Below are 24,561 nucleotides of genomic sequence, written 5' to 3'. Positions count from 1 at the left end.
GGCCGCGGGTCCCGAAGGCCGCGGGTCCCGGCGCGGCGGGTCCGGGGCCGCTCCGTGCGGCTGCGCTGGGGCTCGCGGCCGCCAGGCGGCGCCGCGGCGCAGCAGAGGCCGCGCGTGCCCCGTGAGGCGCCGCGGCGCGGCCATGGCGGAGCGGGATGGGGGCGCGGACGGGCCCGGGCGGGCCGCGGGCGGCGGGAAGATGTCCCTGCACAGGTACGGCACGGCGGCGGCCGCACGGGCTTCGGGAGCGCCTTCCCTGCGGCTCGGCGGGTGGCCCCGGGCTGCTCCCGCGCGGGGGAGGCCCGACCGAGCGAGGGGCTGCGCGCTGCCTCCGGCCGGGGCAGAGCCTCGCTGGAGCGGTGCGGGCAGCGGGCGCTGCTGAGATCCCGCGGAGCAGGGAAGGGGAACCCCCGTTCAGAATAGCTCCCCGTTTCTGGTTTGCAGCGTTTGAAATCCTTTTTCCCGCTTCTTAGAATGGCTTTGTGCTGCTAATTGTCAGGAGATGGTATTGCTGGGCTTGTCCTTCAGGCCCTCACTCCCAGCAAACAGCGGGCACGTGGTGGGGAGAGGAAGAGAAATGGGTTAGGGCTGGCGTTTATCCCCTAGGAGTTGAAAGCGGTGCGTTTGTATATTCTCGAAAACTTCACTGAAATGGAGGAACTGTTATTTCTCTTTTAAAATAAGAGTGATGATATAGAGACTTTTTTCTTAAGAGTGAGAGAAACAGCTGTTTTGATAGCCTAGTTAAAAGCATATGGTCGTATTTGTAGAGGAATATAATTTTTCACTGATATTTATTAGTTATATTGATGAATCTTACACATTGTGCCTGAAAGGTTCCCTGTCTTTGGAGTTTGCCCTGCTGACAGCCAGAAGTTGTTTGGCTAACCATGTTGTCATGCTGTTTTTGTTCCAGTGAAAAACTGGGATGCATTGTTCAGGGTTTAGTGTAAATCCGTGAAACTTATTTTCCGTCTGACTAAAGCTGGGAGTATTATAAACCAGCCTGGTAGAGTGCACAATACAGGTGATGCAAAAGGAGGAGGGCACAGGCCACAACGCATAAACTGATACAGGCTTGCTATGTTTCCAGCTCTTCAGTTAGAATGTGGGTTTTTTTCCTTCCAAGCATCTACAGTGTTTGTAATGTGTGTGTGTTTGGAGATACTCCCCATATTTGTGTTGTTTTGTCTGCCACCTTTCCTAATCCAGGCTATTTGTATTTTCTCTGTCTCCTTTCAAGGTGCACTTAAAATAGCTTTTCCTGAAAATGCTGATGGATGGCCGAGTGCCCGGTTTTTGAGCAGGCACATCCATAGGCCCATCAGGTGCAAAAATGCTCCATTACTGAGAAGTGTTTTTTATTTCTTTCAGGTGTGAAACCTGTAGTAAAGAAGAAGCTAAGTACAGATGTCCACGATGCATGAAATATTCGTGCAGGTATCTGTTATCTGAACTAAATAGTTTTGATCATTTCCCCCATTCATGTGCTGAACATGTTAATTCCTTTTCTTGTCATTTCAGCCTTTTGTGTGTAAAGAAACATAAGCTTGCACTGAGCTGTAATGGAGTCAGGGATAAAACAGCGTTTGTCTCTGTAAATGAATTTACGGACTTGAACCTTCTGAGTGGTAAGAAAATACTGTGTGTGTTCTAAAACGCTCTGGTTTTACTGGGCTGGCACTACATTTTTCTTTGTTCTGTTTAACCTTCAGATTATCGTTTCCTGGAAGATGTAGGAAGGACAGCTGATGCTGCTGCTCGACATTGTATTGTGCATAGTCCAGCAACAAAAAGACTTGTGAGTTTTTGAGTCTCCTTTTGCTCTGTTGGAATTAGGGTTGGCTACCTTTGAATTCCCACTGAGGTAGTCCCAGTCCAGATTCCAGAGCTAGTACCTCTTTTATGAAGGTGTGAATGACCCTGAATTTTAGAGCCAGAAATCAAAAGAAATCTCTCGGTTATGCATCAATACTGTTGATGGCTACATCCAGTTGCTTGGAAGAAAAGATCACTGACATTTCTTAAGATTTATGTATGACCAGTGTTGCTGTTGGATGATAGAAGTGTGTTAAGAAAGTCTGAATGTTTGTTTCCTTACACCTCCACAACTTTTGAATTTTTAAATACACACTTCCCAGGTAAACAATGGATTTAATGATCACCTGAAAATTGTTAGGTGGTTCCCTATATACCAACTGAAGATAACTAGGGCTCTTCAAAGACTAAGTCTAAGCAAGAGTGACATAAAAGGTGGCCTTCTAAGGGAGAGTGGGTTTTTGCTGAAGCTCTTTCAGCAGCCAAACACACTCCCCAAACTAAAAATAATGAACAAACAAACAAAACCCAAAAAGGCCCAACCAACTCTAATCCAAAATATTTTGATTCATTGATAAATCACAAAAAGGCATCAGGGCTATTTTGTTTTCTAGTGTTGTGAAGATACCTTGAAATATAGCCCTACGCTCAGGACTCACATTGATGACAGAATAAATTCAGAAGACTCCAGCTTCCTCTCTGGCTGGAGTCGTGTTCTGTGTGTGTGTATTGAGCACCATGATGTCCTAGAAATGTGTGCTGAAGATGGTGAGATGCTGTATGGTTGCCAGTTTTAGGGGTGTGTACTGGGCATGTTAATGGGATGATGCCCTTTGTGCTACCTTCAAATCAGAGTTTGGCACTGGCTGGGGTGGTGTTTGTATATCCGTTCTGCCAGCAGGTTTGTAACCCAGAAAGCATCCTTGTGGTGGTATTACACCCACAATGGTCACGCTGTGACTTTCATGGTATGTTAAAGAACTTCTGCTATGAGGAGGTCATTGGCATGTTCTTTTTCAATAGTAAAGAAACTTACAAAAATGTTTCAGAGGGTTTCTAGGCTTAGTTAATTTTTTTCATTCGGGATGGTTTTTTTAAAAATTTAGAGTATTTCATTAAATATGGCCCTTTCTATAGTATTTTCGTAATTCCTGTCAGCTTTTTATTGTTTAATTTTCAGGGGGTTTATGTGTTCAATTTTCTTTTTAATTTTTTTCCAGTTATACTTTTTGAGGAACAAAGCTCGAGGGTGCAATATTGAGCTAAAAACACTGCCTGTTGGATTCACAAAAAGAAGAGAAAATTCTACCACCTTTAATTCCATGTGAGTCTTCATTTGGTTACAGTCAGCAATATTTTAAGCGTAGAATGATGAGAATTTGACTTTATACCAATAAGCTTGCTTTGCGATCTGTTAGATGCACCTTTTTTTGCAAAAGCTCTTTAATATTTCATGCTTTAATGTTTTCATTTTCTTTAGCTTCTTTGAGCTTGGTTTAAGAGCTTACATAATTCATGCTTTATTTTGAAAAATGCTAACACTGGGTAATGGAACAAAGAACCAGTGCTGTTGTGGTCTTTTCTTTTAATTAACCCTTGGGCTTTTTGCTGGAAAAAGAAAATGCTTCTTTGGAGGTTTTATGATAGAGGATTGATTGATGTGGAATGCTTGCAGAAATCCCTGTCTCTGAGAAGGCTGACTTCAAATCTGAAGAGGGGCTTCAGTACCCGAATTGCATTCTGTGATGGGAGTTGCTGTGCTGGAGAATGGGAATGTTTGATGGGGCACAGCTTAGAGAGACAAGTGCAAACAGATACAAATTCAGGAAGAAGGCTAAGGAAAATTTAAATATTTCTTCCTTTATCCACTGTGTGGTTTTTCTCTAATATCCAGAGATTGTATTTTAAAGTATTTTCACAGTGAAAATGAAAGAAATTATGAAGTACTTCATTGTGACAGGAATCAGGTCAACAATTCAGCTCGGTGATATACTGGGGTCAAATATGAATGCCTTCTGAGCATCTCACAGCAGTGACATCCCTGATGGCTCATATGCCCATGGTGGCTCCTTTACTTGTTTTGATTATGGTCTCAGTTTTGGTAGCAGTTTGAGTTTTCAGGATGTGTTTTCCGTCTGTTCTGGGAGCTGTGCGCTCCACGGTGCCGGTCTCTGGCTGGCCACCAGAGGTCTGTCTCTGACAGAGCAATAACCCACCTGGAAACTGCTCAACACACCTACCTGGGTCGTTGAGGCTGCTCTAGGGAAAAACACAGGTGGGTTTAGTTTTGTAGATTTTAGCAGAATGTTAGGCACCAAACAAACAGATGTAGAAGTGTAACCTTTTAAAGTTACATATTTTACCAGTTCTGTTAGAGAAAACCCAGACTGAACCAATGGAAAGAAAGGATATCTGAGGTATTTTCTCCTCTCTCTGCCCCAGATTTATAGGTCTTCTCTCAGAACAGACCAGGCTTTTCGCAAAGGTTGTCTCCCTCTGCACTGACTTCCCTGTCTTTGGCTGCATGCTCTACCTTACACGGATCCCTTTTACTAGTCTCATGCTGGAAAAAGTACCTCAGGCTTAGAGCTGAGTTTTACTTTAATGGGGAATTTCCTCAGTGTTACAAATAAAACAACATAAGCACACTTAACAAGTACCGGGTGAGGAGCAACCCTCAAGAGCAAATGCAGGAAGCCCAGATATGGTGGGATCAGTAGGTAAGAGGACAGAAGGGACGCAGACACAGGCAGGTTTGACATGGTTGGGAAGATCCTGGGCATGGTACAGTGCTGTACTGAAAGACATTTGGCTTCATGTACCATTTTCTTTTTCCTCTAGAAAGCTTTTTTGGGAACACACAAAAGTGTAGCTTGTGTTGAGGACAAATTAAGAAAGGGGCAAGGAAGATGACTTCTTGGTAAATAGGCGTGGAAATATTTCACAGGCTTTCTGATAAAAAGCCTTACTGTTGGTGTCATTCATAAAGTCTTGGAGAACTTTTGTTGTTGCTGTGGAATGGTAGCTTCTCTGGAACTTCTACATCCCACCAGAAAGGACTTGGTAACGTTCTCTGTCCTGAAGAGGAAATCACTGTCCTTTTCTTGCAAATGCTGTCCAAGGGTGTGGAATGTGCTCAGTGGTTATTACACAAAGATGTATTTCCTCTCTGTTGCTGCTACTGTTACTCACAGAGCAATGGATTGTTTGAATTCAAAGATGCAGATTAAAAATTAACACCAGGTTTTGGGGATTTGTTTTTTGGTTTTTTGATTGTTTGGTTTGTTTTTTTAATTGGCATGTTCTGCCTGCTCTCTTTAAATTGATTCCAAGGAATCGAGTTTGGCCAAACCAGTGATTATCAGGCATTTAGCACTTGTGTCACAGGACTCATGACACCCATAACATTTTGTTGAATATCACATTGAAATGAGATAAAGCTCTGCAAATAGTCATTAATCCATTATATGAGCTTAGCACCTGACAGTGCTCAGGGTCTGGTGTGTCCCTCTCCTGTAGATGTGATTCCTTTCTCATGTTGTTTGTCAGTCAAGATTTGTAGACAGATTGCTTCAGAGGGTGGAGGCTGGAAGCTGCTCAACATCTGTGCGTGGAAAACTGGGAACAGGCTTCTCCCATGTCCTTTTACACTCTCCCTGCGAGCCAAGCTCTTGGGCAGTACAAGGCAGGAATGAGAGTAGTCCAGAGCTAGGAAGTACAAGATGTATTCTTGTGTCATCCCCTGCCCCTGCCAGCACTGGAGGATACATCAGTGTTGTTTTGAAGTGTTAGCCAGACTCTTCACTTCCTGGATTCCATGAGTTTGTTTGCTAAATCCGATGTTGTGGAAGCATACGTGCCAATGCTGGGCAACACATGGGTCAGAGTGATGTGTAGTATTGAATATCTAGGTACTGGGGGGTCATTAGAAAGTACTGTCTGAGTCCAGAGAGTGAACTCATGGTGCATCTGACTTCTTATTTCTTAAAGTACTGCTTCACCCTCATGTGGTGCCCTTATTTTCAATACAGCTGAGAGTTGCCCACTAGATACATTTTTCCATGGAGTTGATGGGGTGAATTGCTGGGATAAGAAGCCTCCAGGAAAGGGGTGAAGGATGAGGCCAGGCTGAAACCAAGGGCAGGAGCACCAGCTGGGAAGCTCCAGCCAGCAGGTCAAACAGGAAGAGGGGAATGAGCTTGCAAGTCCATGGCTCCTGTTCCCTGGCAGGAGATGATGTAGTGAGACACTGAAATGGAGCAGTGCAGTTCCCTGAGCTCTGCAGCTTGTGCTGCCCTACTCCAGCCCTCCCTGCTGCTTGCACTGTCATGGACATCTCCAGCCAGCTTCCTCCACACTCCACAGCATGTATCTTCCAGACAAAATCCTTTTTACCTCTCCTCTCCACCAAGAAGGGCCAGAGGTCTACAAACCTCTCTTGTAGCAGGCATGCTTGCAGCCTGGGAGCATTTGGTCAGAAGGGTATATGTGGGAGGAGGAGGAAGTTTTTACATTACCTCACCTCTTCAGTGTAATTGTGAGAAAAAAAATACAGTGTGGAGCTTTGGGACTAGCATAATTTAGGCAATCATTATTGTTGCACTTTGAGGTACAGAACTGAAAGTTCTAAAATGTCAGCTCTAATCCTTAGCTAGGTAGAGATAATTACAATTATTATTTGAAGTGTTGATTTTGAGAATATAGCAAGGAGTTTTCTTACCTGGGTTTTGACTTGATAATGACACCACTGGAGCTGTTAAACTTGAATTTAGTTGTTACCTAGTACATAGATTTGCTTGCCTTCTTGGACCGGTGAAGAAGAAAGTTAAGTTGCTAGAGGGACTTTATATTATCCAAACTTACACGAGCCGAATGCCCAGTACTTAGTTAAACTTCATTGCATTCTGACAGAGTCTTGGGTATTGTCAGATGAAAGGATAACTGGTCTGTCATTAAGCTTGATGTCCTTTTAATCACTTTTATGAATTCAAAATGAAAGAGACAGGAAATACTACAGTATTTGCACTTTGACGTAAGATATCCTGTATACTAATATTTTAAGAATACTAGTTGCTAAATTGAAACAGAATCATCAGTGAATCACTATCTTTGACAGGCTGCCAGTGAAATACTTCTGTAGAGCCAGAACTTTAGTTGATATCTTAAGATGTGATGAATTTGGAATTTTCAGTATTTTCAATATTTTTTCAATATTTTAATTTGCATATATATATATATGTATATGTACACACATTTAAAAATACCATCTAAACATGTTTAAAACAGTTCTACTGCATTCAAGACAAAACTGAGAGGAAAATGCTCAGGGGGAGCCTAGGTAAGAAAATTAAGCTTTATGAGATATTTAATATATTTTTAAAGAAATGCATAAATATTAGACACTTCTAGAAGTCTGCCATGGCATTTAACAGGTATGTCCAAGTCCAGAATCCTTTTTAGATCAGTCCTTTAATTCCCAGCATCAGTACTGTCTACAGTCACCGTTTTTTGAGCATCTTCTTAGGTACTGCTGTAGCTGTAAAGGTGGTGAAAATGTTTGTAGTTGTTTTGAGGGCCAGCTGGAGGAGACAGCCACTTTGTCAGACTGCTGCTGTCTTTGTAACATCAGAAGTAAAAATGTTTCTGTTGTTGCAGTGAAAAATTTTTAAATTGCCTGCATGTAGTTCTGGTGGAGCTGCAGTTGATGACCAAGGAAGGTTTTGGAAGTTTTAGGAGAAATGAAAGATAGATAGTCACTTTTTGTAAAACTGTAGTTGTGAAACAGCATGTGCAGTTCTGAATGTATTTTGCATCTACATCTCATGCAGGGGGAGAGGTGCTTGGCTCCCCTTTTCCCTCTGATGCATTTCCATGCTTCTGAAGTAGCCAGAATACGAGATGAAACCAAGCAGTGCAGGGATGGGCTATGATACTGCTTTTACTGACATCACTGATGTGCTTGTGCTTCACCCAGATCTCTGCTGTTTGGTAGTTTTGCAGTATCCAAAAAAACAGAGCACTGTTGGAGGGGCATTCCATGGCAGCAGAGTGACATGGAATGCTTCATGGAGTGAGCTGTTACTCAAATGCAGATGACTTATTTAATTATGCATTTTCATTTAGATAATGAACATGCTACATGTCCGTTGTATTTGAAGGAAGTACTGCCCCAGTGAGCCATAATGGAAAATGAAGTCAGTGAGATCTGGAGCCAGGATATCTAACTTTGATCAGAACTTGTTGTGAAGCAGCCTTGATAGCATCTACAGCTGACATCAAGTTCTCTGGGCACACACCAGTGATGGTGAGGGAGGCTTCACTTCAATAACAGGCACCCAGCAGGTTGTTTTTCAAGACTTCATTATACAGTGAAGAGTATGAGGCTATTCCTGTTCCAAGATTCTTTCTTTCTTACCTACTTCTATCCTGTTCTGAAACTGTTTTGCCTTCTTCTGCTTGCCATTTACTTCCAGGCAAGAGTACTTTGAAGAGAGATGAAGTCATTAATTGCCAGTTATGGTATTAGTTTGCTGAGAAAAAAAATCAACATTTGTGTTTCATCAAAGTGGAATTTTTTGATGAGAAATGAGCTTTTTAACTTCAGCTTCCCCGATTCACAGCACTTTCTGTGCACTATTCCATAGACTAGGTTGTGCCTGGAAGGGGGAGGGAGGGCGGAAGTCTGAGAAGAATCCTCTAAGCTGATTTTACAGCTGCAGTGATGAACTGAGCCTGCTTCAGTGAGCCCACAGGGAATCAGTCTTGCATGTGAAATGAGGATGTGATGTGTGACAGCCGTTTACAGACATATGTAGAGTGCTCATAGCAACAGGTAGCAGATAGCTAGTTCTTTTTGGAGTATTTATTTTTCAAGTGCCTGCATTAGAGACAGTCCTTTGGGCCATGTACATGTTTCTGTGAGCTGTGTCATGGTTTGTCTCTCTCATGCTTTGGCTGTCTTGCTTTGAAAATCAAAGTGTCACAGAAAGGGTCACTTAGAATAGATGAGCATGGCCTGTTTGAAAAAATTGTGGAAGATGGTGAGTTAAATGAAAACATGCTACCAAGCCTCATGTTAGTTAATAACAGAGAACAAAACCCTCATCTGAACAGTCCTTATAAACATTTTAATAAATGTGCCCATCATAATCGTTTTCTCCAGCTAATGTTGATGACCCTATTTCTGTGTCTAAAGCTTACTAACTTTTACTAGTTTCTCTGGGAAAGTGCTTTGAAATAACACCATTCCATGTTAAATGGCAGATATTAACATGTTTGAGAGGAATCACAAGCTTGTCAATCACAAGGGAACTGAACTGGTTACATAACCTTAGTGATATTCCAGTTTACTCTGTGTGTATGGTAACGTTGGTGCTTCCTTCAGCTGTCAAGATAAGAATTGCAAAACCTTGTTTTACTTATCTTGCAAAAAACTCCCAAAATTCCACTCAATGGTTTTGAGTTATTTCAAAACGTTTTGCAGTTTGGTAATTTAAGACTGTCATACCAATATGCAAAAGAGGATAAAATTCATGGGCCCAAATACTATGTCAACTTCTGGGTATATATATGCTATATGATTAATAATGTTTTCTGTGTTACCCTCCAGCTCTGGCTGTACAGTCTTCTTACCTCTTCCACACCTGATGTTCTCTAATTCTACATTCTCATTCTCTACTTCACAAACATGAGCAGAAAGAAGGGAAGGAATCACAAGGCATGCTGCACAACTCTGCTGAGGCACACATTGCTTTGGGGACCCTGGACTACATTAATTTGTTTTATTCTAATTATTACTTTCTTGGAGCTGGGCATTCCTGCTTGCTCTTTTTTTGGTAAATACTAATACATCTGATTTTACTTATACTCCAGAAAGTGTAGTTCAGTTGTAAAGCTCACTTTTCTCCTAGGAACAGCTAGGTAAGGGAATTACTTGTTTGATACACTCACTTTATAAAAAGGGCTTGCATTTAAAAATTGATATCGCAGTTAATTGATTTTAGCAGCTAAGTTTACCATTTTGCTAGTGGATGCACGTACGCTCCTCTCTGCAGCCAGCTAGAACCTGCTGGATAATGTTTCATTTGCCTGATAAACAAATTAAACAACATGTTGGAACAACACCGTGTTTACTTTTAATTGTAGACCAGAATCTTTGCATAACTGAGGGTGATTATCCTGGATGCAATGATTCATCATAATAATGTTTTAAAAAGTAGTTAAAAAAAAAACACCATTAGATATCCCTGTGCTTCGCAGGTGTTTGAGCTCCAATTTCTAAATCTTTGCTGTTTGTTATGAGTGTGAATTTCTGAAACAGAGCAAAAGGCCAGGAACCTACCTTTTAGATTGTGCTTTCTCTTAGAGAATTCTTTCAGAAAAGTTTCTGCAGATTTTCTGCAAATGAGCAAAAAGGCAAATAGAGACTGCCTGATGTAGCAAAGTATTCTCTAGAAATACTGCCTAAGATGATACTGCTCTCGAGCAATGCTTCAGTAGCTTCTGTTCTCAGGTATTACTTATGTTAGCTGGAAAGGGAAGGTGGGTCTTAAAAAAACAACTGACACACAGAAGAAAGTAACGTGACATCACTTCATTTCCACCAGAAGTTTTATGATCTTTCTGTAAAATGTTTGTTCTCTCTAACTTCTCTTATCCATGTTATGCCAGAAGGCAGCTCCCCTCCCTGCCCATGACACATTTTCTATTGAGGCCATCATTGCTGGAAAAAGTTGAGTCCCCTGTGTTCTGTAGGACCCAGCCTCACCTGGGACTCTGGCTATTACTGTCATAGAGGTTTGGTAATCTGTCCTGGGTGATATGCCAAAAAGCAGTTTCCTTTTCTGAAATTAAAGGGTAGCTGGAATATACTCTCTTTTAAAATATGAAATACTGTTGATCAGTTAATTGGTGATATCTTATTATATTTGTAAGGAGCAGATTTTCATTCCATGAGGATTTGAAATTTAGCAGAATGTGGGAGCATTACATCCTCTTTCAAAAGGACATCTCAGCTTCTCTGCAGGCCCCCTTTACTCTTTGCAGCCATTCAAAACCTTAACTGTGTAATTTCTTCTGCACCTATGCTGTAGGTTACCAAGCTTTATCACAGAAAAACAAAATGATAGTTGTTACCAGCTAAGACTAAGAATATGCATTTCTTTTTGTTTTCAGGGAGAACAAGTTCTACTGGCATTTGAAGCTCATATTTCCTCACTGTCATGCTGAATACACTTTAAAAGGGTACAGAGCTTTAAAAAAGATTTTTATAAAGTTTCAATTAATCTGCTGAAGTTGAACTGCAAAATATTTTTATCAGTTCTTACCAAGTTCTGTTATACAAGGTAAACTCAGGTATTAATTTTAGTCTTAAATAAAAGAGCATTTCAATCTAAAAAATATTCAAAGTTTGTAGTCCTTTTCTCTGTGTAAATAGAGAGTTTGTATCTTCATGATAGTAGTACCCCTACACCTGACATACTCTCTTCTCGTGGAGCAGATGTTCAGCACAATTTGCCACCCCTCCGCACCTGCACTCTGGAACTGACCTTCACACAGGGTGAAATGGTTGCGTTGTTTGCTTTGTAGGAAAGTCCACAAACACATTTTGAAAAGGCAAAAAAATAAGCTTTTATTGACAAATGTTTCTCCTTTTTTCCTAGCCTGAAGGGAGATGAGAATTGTGTGCTTGTCTGCTCCTAGGGCTGCAGGAACAGCATGTTTGTTTCGCAGGGTTAGAAACTAGAGATATGCATCTGTTTACTCCTCATAGGTGCCTGTGAAATCCCAGTGCTGAAACTGAGATAAAGGTACCCGTATCTGTGCAGTATGGATACACATTTATGATCCTCCCATAAACTACTCAGCTGTGCCACTGTAGCATGCTAATATACAGCTTCCTCCAGGTGACTCACAACAGGTATTAGTGTACATGATGAAGGATGTCTCACATGCTTGATTTTTATCTTTGCTGAAAGGGTGCCTGACGATAAAACACTTGCTGATATCCTCAAGCCATACATTGATCCAGTGGAGTCAGATCCTGTAGTTTGTCAAAGGTGTGTATTGAATAACTTTCCTGCCTAGTTGATCTAATGCACAAATAAAAGGGAATGGTTCTGAATACATGGCTTAAATTAGCTGCACTATCAGCTTGCAGAGCTGAGTTCCCAGTCAGCAGTACATCTTTAATTCCTGTGACAAAAAACATCCTAACACTCACCAACCAACTAACCCTGGGGACCAGCCACCAAATTTAAACCAGCAAAAAATTAAGAAGTTGACTCATGGCATAAAGACCAAGTAGAGCAACTGTAATTCTGAAAAATGTAAACCTAATTAACTTCAGTGGAGGTGACAGTAAACTTTCAGAATAATTAGGAAAATGTGCTAATAATTATAACCCTCATTTATAGAAAACACCTAGTATGTGACAAATTATTGTTGTAATGAAAAAAATGCATTATTTTGGCTGTTGACATGCCTAAGAGAGCCATCTCTTATGGATGACAGGAAGAAAAGTCATTGTACATCATTTCTGCATCTTTGCTGCTTTTTTATTTTCAGATTAAAAATCTATACAGCATCTCCTCAATCAGATGTACGAATTTTAATGAAAATAGAAAACAGGAGTCGAAACTCTGTCAGGTAAGGTGGTTCTTCAGTTTATGTTCTTACTAATTAAAAATAAGATTTAACACATTTCTTAGTTCTTAATATTACAATTGGACATTACATAATCTCATGGATTAAACTTCAATGAGTAATTACGAGTGGTTATAAAAAGGATTTGGCAAAAATGCTAATTCTTTGTCTTTTATTATGTCAGCATTGATGTTTCAGTGCAATTATTGAGTGAATGGGCCCATACCTAAACTGCTTCAGCAGCAGTCCATGTCAATGTAACAGAGCACATGTCTGTGTTAAAATGCTAAATAATTGTATTGACTCACAGAAATGCATACATCCATTTCTTTCTGGAAGTTTGCTGTGGATATGTTAACCTCCCAGAGGGAGTTGAAGTGATAGTCAAGGAGAGTTATCTTTTTAAATTAGTGCAGAAAAAATTATGTGTTTATCACAATCCAGTCACTGCATTTGAAATGACACATTTTTCTCAAAGTTACTTTCTCATAACTCTTCATGTTACCATATTTCTGGGTGTGGGCTTTTATGTCTTCAGAATTCAGACTTGTGCAGAATTGTTTTCTTTTTTTTCAGAACAGACAATAATCTTGAACTTCAAAATTATGCTTCAAAGAAATATTTTTTGCTAGTATAAATACCATTCTGAACACTCCACCCTGTTGTCATTGTTACTGAAAAGGATATGTATCAGCTTAGTAGTATAATTTACTGTGGTTCACCAGTGATTCCTAGTTAGGCATCTGAAATTACATTTTTGTCTTCAAATGTAACAAATGTAAATAATATGCTTCCCTAAAATATGGTACATTATTTCTAAGGGGGAAATAAGGATATATTGTAAGAATTTTAGCTGTAACTTAGCTTCCAGTTTATGCTGGGGATTTTTCCCAGTAATAGTAAAAAATGTGTAACATACTTTTCAATTCAAATTCAAGTGCAAACTCATAATGATTTTGATTGATTTTTTTTCTCTTTGCAATTTGATATATGGTTGTAACATTTGCCATCAGAATTGCCAGCTAGAAACCTCTTGTTTTTAAGTGAATTTGAAGATGCAGAGCCCTGGTTCTTATATGAAGGGAGAAGACATGAAAGGCCTTGGGCTGCCCAGTACCCTGTGTCTGAGTGTTCTAAGTGTGGGAATAGTGAGTTCTCATTTATGGATACTGAAATTGTAAGGGACCAGCTGTTTCAGCTGAATATTCAGAAGTCCATGGAGCCTGATGGGTTTCAGCCCAGAGTACTGAAAGAGGTGTTGGATGTTATGGCAAGACCCCTCTTGATCATGTGTTAAAGGTCTTGGGGTCTGAGGAGGTCCCTTGGCTGGATGTCATGTTTTAGCCTAGCAGGCAGCTAAACACAGCTCAGGTACTCACACAACACCCTGCATCCCCAGGGAGAGGGCGAAGAGATTCAGAAGGAAAAAATTAAAATTCTTATGTTGAGATAAAGATAGTTTAATAGGACAAAAAAGGAAAGGATGAGAATGATAAAAGAATTAGAATATACAAAACAAGTGATGCCCAGTGAAGTTGCTTGCCCTCCACCGACCAGTGTCCAGCCAGTTCCCAAACAGCAGCCCCAGTTCCCAGCAGCAGCCAACTTTGCCTTTAATTTGATTTAATTTGCCTTTAATATTGACCATGTGTGATATGGTGTCAAATATCCCTTGGCCAGTGGGGGTCAGCTGTCCTTGCTATGTCTTCTCCCAGCTTCTTGTGCCTTCCAGCCTACTTGCTGGTGGAGTGGTGTGAGGGGCTGGACAGACCTTGACAGAATAAGCAGTGGTCTTTCACATTTTCTTTTTTAAGAAAGAAGGAAAAGTTGTTTATTTAACAGCTGTGTAGAAGGTTTGGGAAATAAACTGGTTTAATATAGAAGTTGACTGTCTCATGTGCTCATTAGGGCTTTTTCATTGCTTAATCATTTGCCTCTTGTGAAGTATCTATAGCATTTCTGTATGTCACAGATTTGGGCAGGAATTCTTTTTCATTAAATTAAATGAACATAAATATTCTCAAGTCTGAGACTCAGCTGAATTCCCAGAATCAGCCTTTGTTGGTTGATAATGAGGTTGGAATGATTAGTATTTATCCCACTTAGTGAATGTAAAGTTTAATGTACAGGAAAACCATTAGAAAGTTAAAATAGAAGTGTATCTTGACTTGAGAACTGCGGTTCCTCACTTGGAAATTTTATGACTCTCTTCATGTAAGTTTGTGGAGCAGGCCCAGCTGAGGCAGTGCAGACAGGTCAAGGAAACAGCACACTGAATAAAAACTCCTCCTGTGAAAGGAAAGAACAAAGTTTGTTTGAAATGGTGGGACTGCTGTGTCAGCATAAAGTCACTTCTGTCAACATGAGCTGGGTCTGTGGCAGCAGGCGCTCAGAGCGGTTGTTGTGACAAAAGCTCTTTGAGGGAATTCTGATTTTTACTGTTGTTGCATTACAGATAAGTAAGAGAGAATTTGTTTTGATTTTTTGTCCCTTTCGTTCCTCATCCCTAAGTTAATTGGAGAGTATTGGCTTGTACTCTATGAATCAATAGCTGGAATTGCAGTGGAAGTACTTGTGACTGAAACATGACCAGCTTGCTGCTTAGTGGTCTTCCCTATGGATCAAAAACTGAGTGGAGACAGAGCTCCCTCACCTTTCTTTATCTATGTTTCTTTAACAGTGGGGAGTGTTAACTGCTGCTTTGTGTGGCCTTGAGTGCCACTGTCAGCTCAGTTTAATTTCTCATCCTGTGCCTGCTCATTCTGCGTGATTTTAGGCTGCATATTCCGTATGGCAAAATGCTCTTTCATCACTTTGAGGGCAGACTGGAGGCTACTGTAGGCTACTGATACATTAAGTCTACAAGAATGTTTTGTTATCTACAACTCCTGTGGCCACCAGAAAAATTTCTTCTCCACAAGCACTAGATGACAGAAAAGTTGAAAACATATGTTGTTACATCAAGTGTTGGTTTTAGGTTTAGCAGAACCTTCTGAAAAAAAATCCTTTTCATAGTTACAATTTTGTATTATTGAGGCAGTGCAGTGGTGTTTCAGAGAGTATCTAAACAGGATTATAAAATGTTAGTCTTCTAGTTTAAAGATAAGTATGTTACAGAAGGATTTTAGTATTTCCTGCACTTGTTTATGAAACAGAAGTTCGTGGTTTAGTTTTGGCCGTTTTCTGTGTTTCACAGCAAATCATCCTTTTAGTTTGAAGGTCCTCTGTAGAATACTTTAAATTTTTGGGGTTTTATTTTTTCTTTCTCCAGAAATATAAATTAGGCATGAAGTACTGGTTTCTGCTTTCTCGCAGGAGTTCTGTGGAACTTCAGAAAGCCACTGGTGTGCAGATATGCTGGATAGCTGCCAAAAATGGTCCTTGCTTTCTTCTTGCTGTGTGTCTTTTACCATCAGTGGTGACAGTTCTTAGAGAACTTTATACGTTCGTATTTCTGTCTTCTCTAAAACCAGCTTGTAAGAACTGCTTTCAGTATGAATTGGTAGCACTCCACAGTTCATGGGGGTTACCTAAAGCATAATTTCTCCTCATGTCTTCTCAACTTTAACTGTCATTTCATGCTCTGTAACTCTTAGTTACACTTGGTTTATTTTCTCATTTGCTACACTTATTTCATGAGGAATCTTGCAAAGGAGAGTTTCAAAAAGCAAGTGTTACATAACTCCCTTCTTCATTTAAAACCTTTTGTTTTTAAATGAAGTTTGGAAAAAATCTACCTTTGAATGGGTCAGAATACTTTTCCATTTGGGTACCACTTGCTTCGATCACCTGTGATGCAATATTTAGTTAGTGTTGGTGTCCATTCTCTCCTTGGCTGTAACTGTTCCAAGGAAGGTTTGATTTCTGCCTCTTGGATGATTTTTATAGTCTACATTCTTTCATAAAGTAGTTATTTTCTTTCTTCAGGATAAATTAGTGTCCTGACTGTCTTCAGACCTTTATTTGAGATGCCTTCAAAGTGACTTCATATGGTAAGAGTATTCCTTTTTCCAGTAAGGAAAGGAAAGGTGCTACAGCCAAATTACACAGTGTGGTTTGGGAAATATACCTTCTTATTTTCCTGAGAGTAGCCTTATCAGGCTTTGTGTAACAAAAAAAACCTAAACCAAAACAGCAACCAGCCCTTCCAAAAGATCAAATCAAAAAGATCCGTGGTCTTTTTTATTAGTAAGTTAGTAGTCAGAGTTAGGTTGTTTTGTAACTGCAGATAGTTAATGAGAAACTAATATACTCAGCCTTATCATATAGATGATCCTATTTCTCTAAGAGAAATAACTGCAACTTTAACTTAATTTGCAGTAGATACTTTCAGAGACAATTAAATAAATGTAAATGAGGATAAACCACAAAAATTGAATATCTCTTTTACTGGGTTAAATAACATCTTGCATGAATCTTGTTTAGATAGTTGACACTGTAATCACATATATAGGATTTAATAGAATTGAAAAATAATGCTTTCTTAAACATCAGTGTTAGGTCTCATATATAGTAATGTTCTTTTTTTTGCCTATTCAGAGTAGCATATGAGTGTTTCAGAATAAGTCGTGGCAGAAAACTTTGGTGATTTGAAGGTCGGAGTATGCACTGGCAGAATATTTAGGTGCCTGGAAAATACAGTCTGGTTGGCTTTAAAAGCTTTGCAAAGGCCACTGCTTTCAGTAGAGCAAATCCATGAAGGAGCTGCAGTACAGAACAGTCTCAGACTATATCCTGTCACTTTCCTGTTGTAAGACTGCCAGATCATACAGAGATGGATTCAGAATCAGCTGTAGAATTGTTTTCTGTATCAGTAGTACTGGTGTAGCTCATGCTTCAATTACTCAGAAAGCAAAAAATACTAAAAGGATTTTTGTACCAGTTCCAGCATCAAGGGGCTTCTTAACTGTCTGTGGTAGCACTGGCTGGGGCACATGAGAATAATGGCATGTTTGGCACTTCATTCTTGTGGACCACAGGGAAGAAAATCTGCTAAACAAGCATCAGAGGTTCTCCTCTAATAAATGCCATTGTTATATGGTGGTGAACACTTCTTTTGCTTTAACTGATTTAATTTAGTTGCTTTCCAGAAGGCTGGATGATGTTAGTATTTTTGGATCACTTCCCTGTCTCAAGATCAGCTGGCAGAAATGAAAGTTATTTCCTTGGATGACATATCTCTGTGCTCAAAGAGAATTTTCTTTTGTAGTCTATTGTTTTTAAATAACTATGGGTTAGATCACATCAGTAGTTGCAGTAATAAATTTAGGAAGGTGAAGCTTTTTGTCTTAGTACGGGCAAATAAGCCAACATACTTTTGGAAAATTATCCTGGAATTCAAAAAGTAGTAGAAATGTAATGGAACCACATTTTTTAATGTGGCATGTAGATGATTTATTTCCTTATCTTTAAAAATATCTATTTGATACTTGTTTTGTCATTTACTTTGAAATTATTAAAAAAACCCTGTTATTGACAGTAGCCTCAAATGTTGAGCTGTTTATGTTTTCCTTAGTTTTTCAAGCTCTCTTCCTTGGGCACTTCCTTCTTCATTATCATTTGTGAATAACTTCATGTAAAACCAAGAGAACTTACAGTCTTTGCTTTCTGCTTTTCACACATAACTCAGTTTCTTTTAAAAAGAAACTTCATCTTGCAGAACAAGTGTGCTAGAATTAGCACATTTCAGGCATTATTTCTTCTTTGCATTTTCTGCAAATGTTGAAAAGTGGTGTGCTTTATTTATGATTCTCTAGTCTTACTTAGGAAGCAATTTCTTTTCACATTTGTGTAGCAGACAATATACATGAGACAGGAATTAAAGATTCAAATCCTTGGCTGAACTGCTGGCCTTGGCATGAGTTGGAACAGACCCCAAGCTGGCTTTAACCTATGCCAGAAGATTGACAGTAGAATTCATTACTTCTCTGTAGCTTGCAGCAGCTGGCACAAAAGCAGCTCTGCCAGCTTTACAAAAGCAGGGAGCCAGCTTACAATAGTCATTCTTCACATTCTGCACAACTGTAGTCAGGCACCGGTGACTTCGTGCTGTTCGAGGGGAATTAGAATTTGGTCTGTAGTCTGTACACAGCGCTCCTGTGTATTTAAATTTGCTGCTGTTTTCCTCCCAGAGTGTTGGGTTTTGGTTTGTGGGGTTTTTTGAATTAAAACGTCTTGCTTTTCTTACTGAATCCTTCCTTACACTTTCCTGCAGATCATTTCAGACTTCCTAATTTGTTACTGCAGCCATTTCAGTGTCATTTTTCACATGCTCCTTTATCTGAACATCAGTCTCTCTGCTGACAAAAGCAATGCAGAGCAGCAGATGCCAGGTTACACAGCTTTTACTGTAAAAAACAGTCACTTTCCTTCCTAGCTACTTACATTTTTCAGTGAAATCCTGTTACACAACAGAGATGGAAAGCAAAAAACTACTCATTGCTGAGTATAGTAAGTGTGTATGGTCAGAATCCGTAGCATGCATAGTTAAATGTTTCTGATGTCTGACTACAATTACTTGACCTTTCAAAAGATTTTTGGGATGATTTCAAAAACACCCAGAGTTTGTCCATCTTACTATCTTGTGCAATCATTTTTTCTTGAAAGGGATTCCTTTATGAACCAGTAGACGCCTGTTTTTTTTTAAAGTAACAATCCAGTGTTTTGTAATCCATGCTGAATTCTTTTGGATAAACTGTTTTATAATTAATGGTATTGCATTAGGGTTTCTAGAGTGTCCCAGCTAGAGAGTTGCTGACTGAGACATTTATTGCACAAAGATTTATTTGAAATCATAACCTCCATTCCAGAATTCTGCTGTCTATAGTACAGCAAGTTAAAGCTAGACAACTCGCAGAGGAGGAATATGTAAGTAAAGAGGTGGAGGATGAGAGAACAGTAAAAGCATTGTGGTGGGCTTCAGCTGTCTTTTGACCTGTCCAGCCATGTAGTGGTGTTCTATAAGCACCACAGGCAAATCTGAAGACCTCAGACACTTCATGCTTGCAAAGCAGGTAGGCAGACCCCAAATTCTAAACCAGAAAAACTGTACACAGTATCCTCTTTTTCTCATTGTGTCTGGGTTTAAAGCATAGCCTACCCAGCATGTGCACAGGCAAATTTTCTGTCCTCTCTTAGAATGTGCAGCTAGAAAAGACTGTTTCAAGAACAAATCTTCCAGTTGTGCTCCAGCCTGCCATTTCTACTGGAGAACAGAGGGGAACTCCCCTATATATATGTACCTATGTAACGTGTATAGTGTGGAAAAAGTCCTCGTGCGAGTTCATCTGCTGTGTAGCATGCACATATAAGGCAGACTAGAAGGCAGGAAAACAGGCTGTGGAATTCGAGAAAATTCTATAGGTGGAAAAACCCTGTTGAATAATTGGTAGCCCCTTGGCTGAAGGAAGGAGCTGGTGAAAATGAACTGTAGAGGTAAAGTGATGTTCAAGCTCTGTCCTATTCCAGTACAGAAGAGTTGTGAGATCTATTGAGGGGCTTAATTCAGCTCTGTGGGTTGCTGTTAAAATACTCTTCTGAAGGAACAAGAAGATTTGCTGCTGGTTTTTTGGCAGAAAAAAACAATGAGGTGCTGACTTTAAGTTAGCATAGTTCTTAAATTTCAGGGATCAGGAGCATGGAAAGACTGAAAAGGCTTCTAGAAGCAAAGATACAAACTCTGCCTTGGACAGTTGAAGTGATAGGTTGAACTTGGAATCTGCAGCACTGTGAAAACATGGCAGCATAGCCATTAGTGTTTTTAAAGAGACAGAGGAGAGGACAACTTCTTAATGTTCTTGTCAGGAAGGAGAAAACCTGTTATTTCCTCCTGATCCTGCCAAGGGGAATCCCTCTTTTTTTAACTCTCTTTTGACGGAAGGGAGCTGGGGCTGATTGTTTCAACATTGCCAAGTAGGGAATTGACCTTCCTGCTTGTTTCCCAAGAGAATAATTTGTTTTCTTTACTTCATAGCTTTTCCTTTTAATTGTAAAGCATTGGTAACCTGTGACCTTAATGGAATGTTTGTGATACTGTGATTCCCATGAAAATAAGTATAAAATGTATGAATATGTTTCCACCATTCAATACAGAGTGTTAAAGGTATTTAGACTTTCTCCATATGAGCTAAATTTGGAAGTTAATACTTGCTGTTTGGGGATTCAAAATTAGAGAAAGGGCAATTCTTCCTGAAGTGGAGGTTCATGAGATTACCCAAGTATAATAACAAAAGTATTTCCAATTTACAGTGCCTGATTTCTCATTAGTTTCATATTTGTTTATTTTAGCAATGTATTGTTTGCTTGCGTTAATTTGTCAAATGAGATTTGATGTATTTGTTTTCTGAACTTGATGCATTAAGTGTGTTTCATTTCATCTCTTGATACTCCTTAGCAACCCATGTACCTCTGAAATTATTTGCGGTTAGGTTTCTTGGGGCTGTGTTTCAGTTCGCTGTCACTAAAGTAGATTTACCACATTGGCTTTTTCCCCGTGACCATGCCAATATTGTATTAGTGATACAAGATTCATATTTTGACTTCTCTGCATTTTTGGGGAACCATGCATAGCTTTTACTCATACTAAAGATGCCACTGATACCTTTTCAGTTTTTGAAAGTTAAAGCATTCACGTGTAGTAGCCAACTCACTGTCTTACAAATCAGAACTTTCCCTTGTGAAATTCCATATTCACAATAAGTCTTCTGGCTAGTGTTAACTTAGGCTGTTTTGTTTCTTTATCTAAGTCATATAGTGGCCTTACATGATTGTGGTTTACATGTTTTTCATATGTCAGCTCTATAATATTTAAAGAGTTGTGAACCTTAAGCTTTTGAGCAGTTTGTGAAGCTGCCTGGCTTCACAAAGTAAGTAAATTCCCATGCGTGTAAAGAGCTATTACTGTGATGCACTTGAATTATAACATCTTTACTTGCTGCTGGATTTTTGTTCTTTTTTTTCATTATGTCTTATGAGATGGGGAAAGTATTTGCATTCTTGAAATTCAGTATCACTTTATTTCTGTATTCTTTGCACCAAATTCTGCCAAATGCAAGAAACTGACATTTGCTGGTTTCACATTTTCCTTTTGTTTTATTGTACTTTGTTTTATAACTAAAAGATGCAGAATGTTCTGTACTTCAGTTAATCTTTAGATCATTATTGTGATCCTGATCCTGAATCCTTTTACCACATCACTCTTAAAGCTCAGTCCACTAAATTGTTGAAGCAGTTGCCTTATCTGCTTAATGGGTTTTGCCTTCAATTGATATATTTTTCCATTACTGCCATTGAACAGCTTTTAATGTCCTTTTTTCCTTTGTGCAATTGCCTCATTCTCAAGAGGCTTAAACAAGGACAGCCTTTGTGCATCTATGGTGACATACTTGTACTCTTACTTTGCTTCTCTCTCCATTGACTGTTTTGTATATTTTCTAGGGTAAAAGTGAACACACCAGTGAATTTTTCTGGACATCTACTATTGTGTCAAATAATTTAGAAGACAGTTGTTGTTCCTGCTGTCTTCACCTGGGTATTACTTTTTCTTCTTTCAGGATGTTTAAATTGCCTGAAATACATTTGTCATAAGAGGGGGTTGTGAGTTCAGTTTTTCTTTTCCCCATTTTACACTTGACTTTACAACAGTTCTTAGATTTCTTAGCCCATGAAAGAGAGGAGACCTTGGATTGTTACAGCTTGTCTTAATATAGTCATTATTTGAGGATGAATTAGGGCTGAAGTACAACAAAAAAAGGAACAGCTCCATAGCTGTCTCATTAATTGGCTGTGCCTTTATGTGCTCTGTGAACGTAGGTGTAGTTAGGAGATGGTGATCATGTCCAAGATGCTTTCCTGCTATGCTGGCAACTTTTCTTCCTGTATTTTTTAGTTGGTTCCTAGCAGGGCTTGTCATTAAAATGGTTAATGGTTAACTTAAAGTGGTTCATTGGAGAATGTTTCTTGTCCTAATTTTCATTTTTTTTCCTCCCAGAAAAAGTACCTTTTTGATAGAAGTGTTGCTTGAGATAGGGTTTTGACTTGAAAAGGGTTTGGCCAGGCATCTGGTCTGTCCTGGTGTTGATTAAGTTATGCAGGTATCAGTTATATGAAGGAGAGGTTAATGAACATCTGTTGAGGCAAATTATGGAGGTCCTAGACCAGGAAAAGAAATGTAACCAAGAGTGAAAGGAGAAGCTAGCAGGTTTTAAATACTTCTGTAAACTGTAGTATATATTTTTTCATATTAAAATATCAACTTGGGCTATGTTCCCATTCTCTATCCTTAAAAGAGTGTTCAGGGAGAGTATTCCTTCATATTGTTTTGCTGTTGGTAAGAGTTAGTTATAAAGGAAGTATTATGGCAGATCTTGGGGGGTTTTTTTGTGTTTGTTTGTTTCTAAGATCTCTGCTGTTTTGCACATTGAGTTTTCTGGTTTTGTCATGTATCTGGACTAATCAAATTCACTGGTTTACGTTTTTCAGAATGTCAGAATTCTAGTGACAAAGTTAAATATAAATACTGTGCATTATTTCTATACATTGTATTTGCTTTCTGCCATACAATTTTCCTTTCATACCTAATTCAAGAGAGCATTTCCCTACTTCAGTGTTCACCAAATCATAACCACACGAAGAGGTTATTCACCACTTAGGAATGAAAGTCCATCTGTTAGTTATTATTTTTGCAGTACTGCAGCACTTCAGAATGAGTGCTTGGGAGAGACTTTAAATGCTGTACCCAGTCTTTGCCCCCTTCTAGGCATATGCAGATACCTAGGAAATGCTACCCTCTTTGGTCTGGTGAAAAAAAATCCTTTTTTCTTCCCATACGTTAGTGTAAGCTTGGTTGTGGACTTTTAGGACTGGGCCCAAAATAGATAGCATGATTTATTGTATTTGAGTTATGCCAAGTAAATACCTCGATGTTTCCACTCAGTTCTAGGAAGAAAAGTCATCTTTGTGTAAAATATGTGCAAGCAGTTTGGTTGATCACTCTCACAGGGAAATCATGAGTGTTGTTACACAAATCCACATTTTGGTAATATATACAATTATTTAGATAGCTAAAACTTGTTTGTTCTCTTTTCAGTGTATAGAAGACCAAACTAAAGAAATAACATGGCTACAATTTATCTTTAATTCCAGATTACAGATTTTATTATTATTATTATTATTATTAAATAATAAAAAATTCCTGTAGATGACATTCAGGAAAACCTGATCAGCAGGGAATTTCCTGCTGTCTGAATTCATGGAGACAAGTTACGCCACTGCGATTATAGCCACAGGCTCCATTTGAGGGGAGCTTGTTGTGATGCAGTGACCTAATGTGGCATTCCTGCCTGTGGGAGACAGATTAGGAGACTGAATTGTTGAATTCCTGGAAGGTGGTGGAATAACTATAGATAGTGAAACTAGCCTTTGCAGAAACTCACAGATGCTGTCAGAAGTGCAGAGACACATTAATTCCAGTATTTTGTGAAAGGTAACAACTGTTCATAGAGCAGATACAACAGTTTGTATGGGAACTGATGTGGGATTGCTGAATCTTGCTAAATTTTCTCAATTGTCACAATTTTTGTAGGCTTTTAAACTGCCTGCTAGCAGGCAAATTCTGCTTAATTTTGGTTCTTCAAAAAGCAGTTATTGTTATTTCATTCCAGCTAAAATCAAAAGCGGTTGTCTAAGATAATCTCTTTGTGGTCTTTATAAATGGAGTCATTTCTTATTAAGAAAAAATCCAGGCCTATTTATTGCTTTGCAACATGGGCATAAAGCTTTGCTTGGGGCAAGAAAATAATCAGTAAAGTGTATTATTAGATAGTGGGTGTTGTTCAGGGAGGCTGAGGGAACCTGAGGAAGGGAAAGAGAAAATATGTGGCAAGTAAATACCAGGAAGGAAAGAAGATGGAGAGGGAACATGCAAAGAGAAGTCCTGCTGAATACAGGGATTAGGAAGCCATAGTGCAGACAACTTGCATGAATGGGACAGTGGGAGGAAAGAGAAAGCAGAAGGAGGGTGTAAAAGGAAGATGAGTGTTAGGGCAATGGTTTTGTTGGCATGGTCAGTTAGTTTGGAACCAGGCTTATCTCAAATCCATT

At 39.3% G+C, this 24,561-nt stretch overlaps 1 protein-coding gene across 1 annotated transcript in view; it reads left to right on the top strand.

The window, feature by feature from the left end:
• ZNHIT6 (zinc finger HIT-type containing 6) overlaps positions 1–24,561 on the top strand; it is a 32,718-nt gene that overhangs the window by 181 nt on the left and 7,976 nt on the right. The window contains exons 2-9 of the mRNA XM_038144481.1: positions 18–213; positions 1,375–1,440; positions 1,525–1,631; positions 1,716–1,801; positions 3,039–3,142; positions 10,993–11,061; positions 11,796–11,876; positions 12,385–12,465. Coding sequence (XP_038000409.1) covers positions 143–213; positions 1,375–1,440; positions 1,525–1,631; positions 1,716–1,801; positions 3,039–3,142; positions 10,993–11,061; positions 11,796–11,876; positions 12,385–12,465 — 665 coding nt within the window. The 5' untranslated portion in view covers positions 18–142. The remainder of the gene's footprint in view (positions 1–17; positions 214–1,374; positions 1,441–1,524; positions 1,632–1,715; positions 1,802–3,038; positions 3,143–10,992; positions 11,062–11,795; positions 11,877–12,384; positions 12,466–24,561) is intronic.

This window comes from Motacilla alba, chromosome 8 (genome assembly GCF_015832195.1).
Source record: "Motacilla alba alba isolate MOTALB_02 chromosome 8, Motacilla_alba_V1.0_pri, whole genome shotgun sequence".
Classification (NCBI taxonomy): Eukaryota; Metazoa; Chordata; class Aves; order Passeriformes; family Motacillidae; genus Motacilla; species Motacilla alba.
This window is presented reverse-complemented; position numbering and strand designations above follow the sequence as displayed.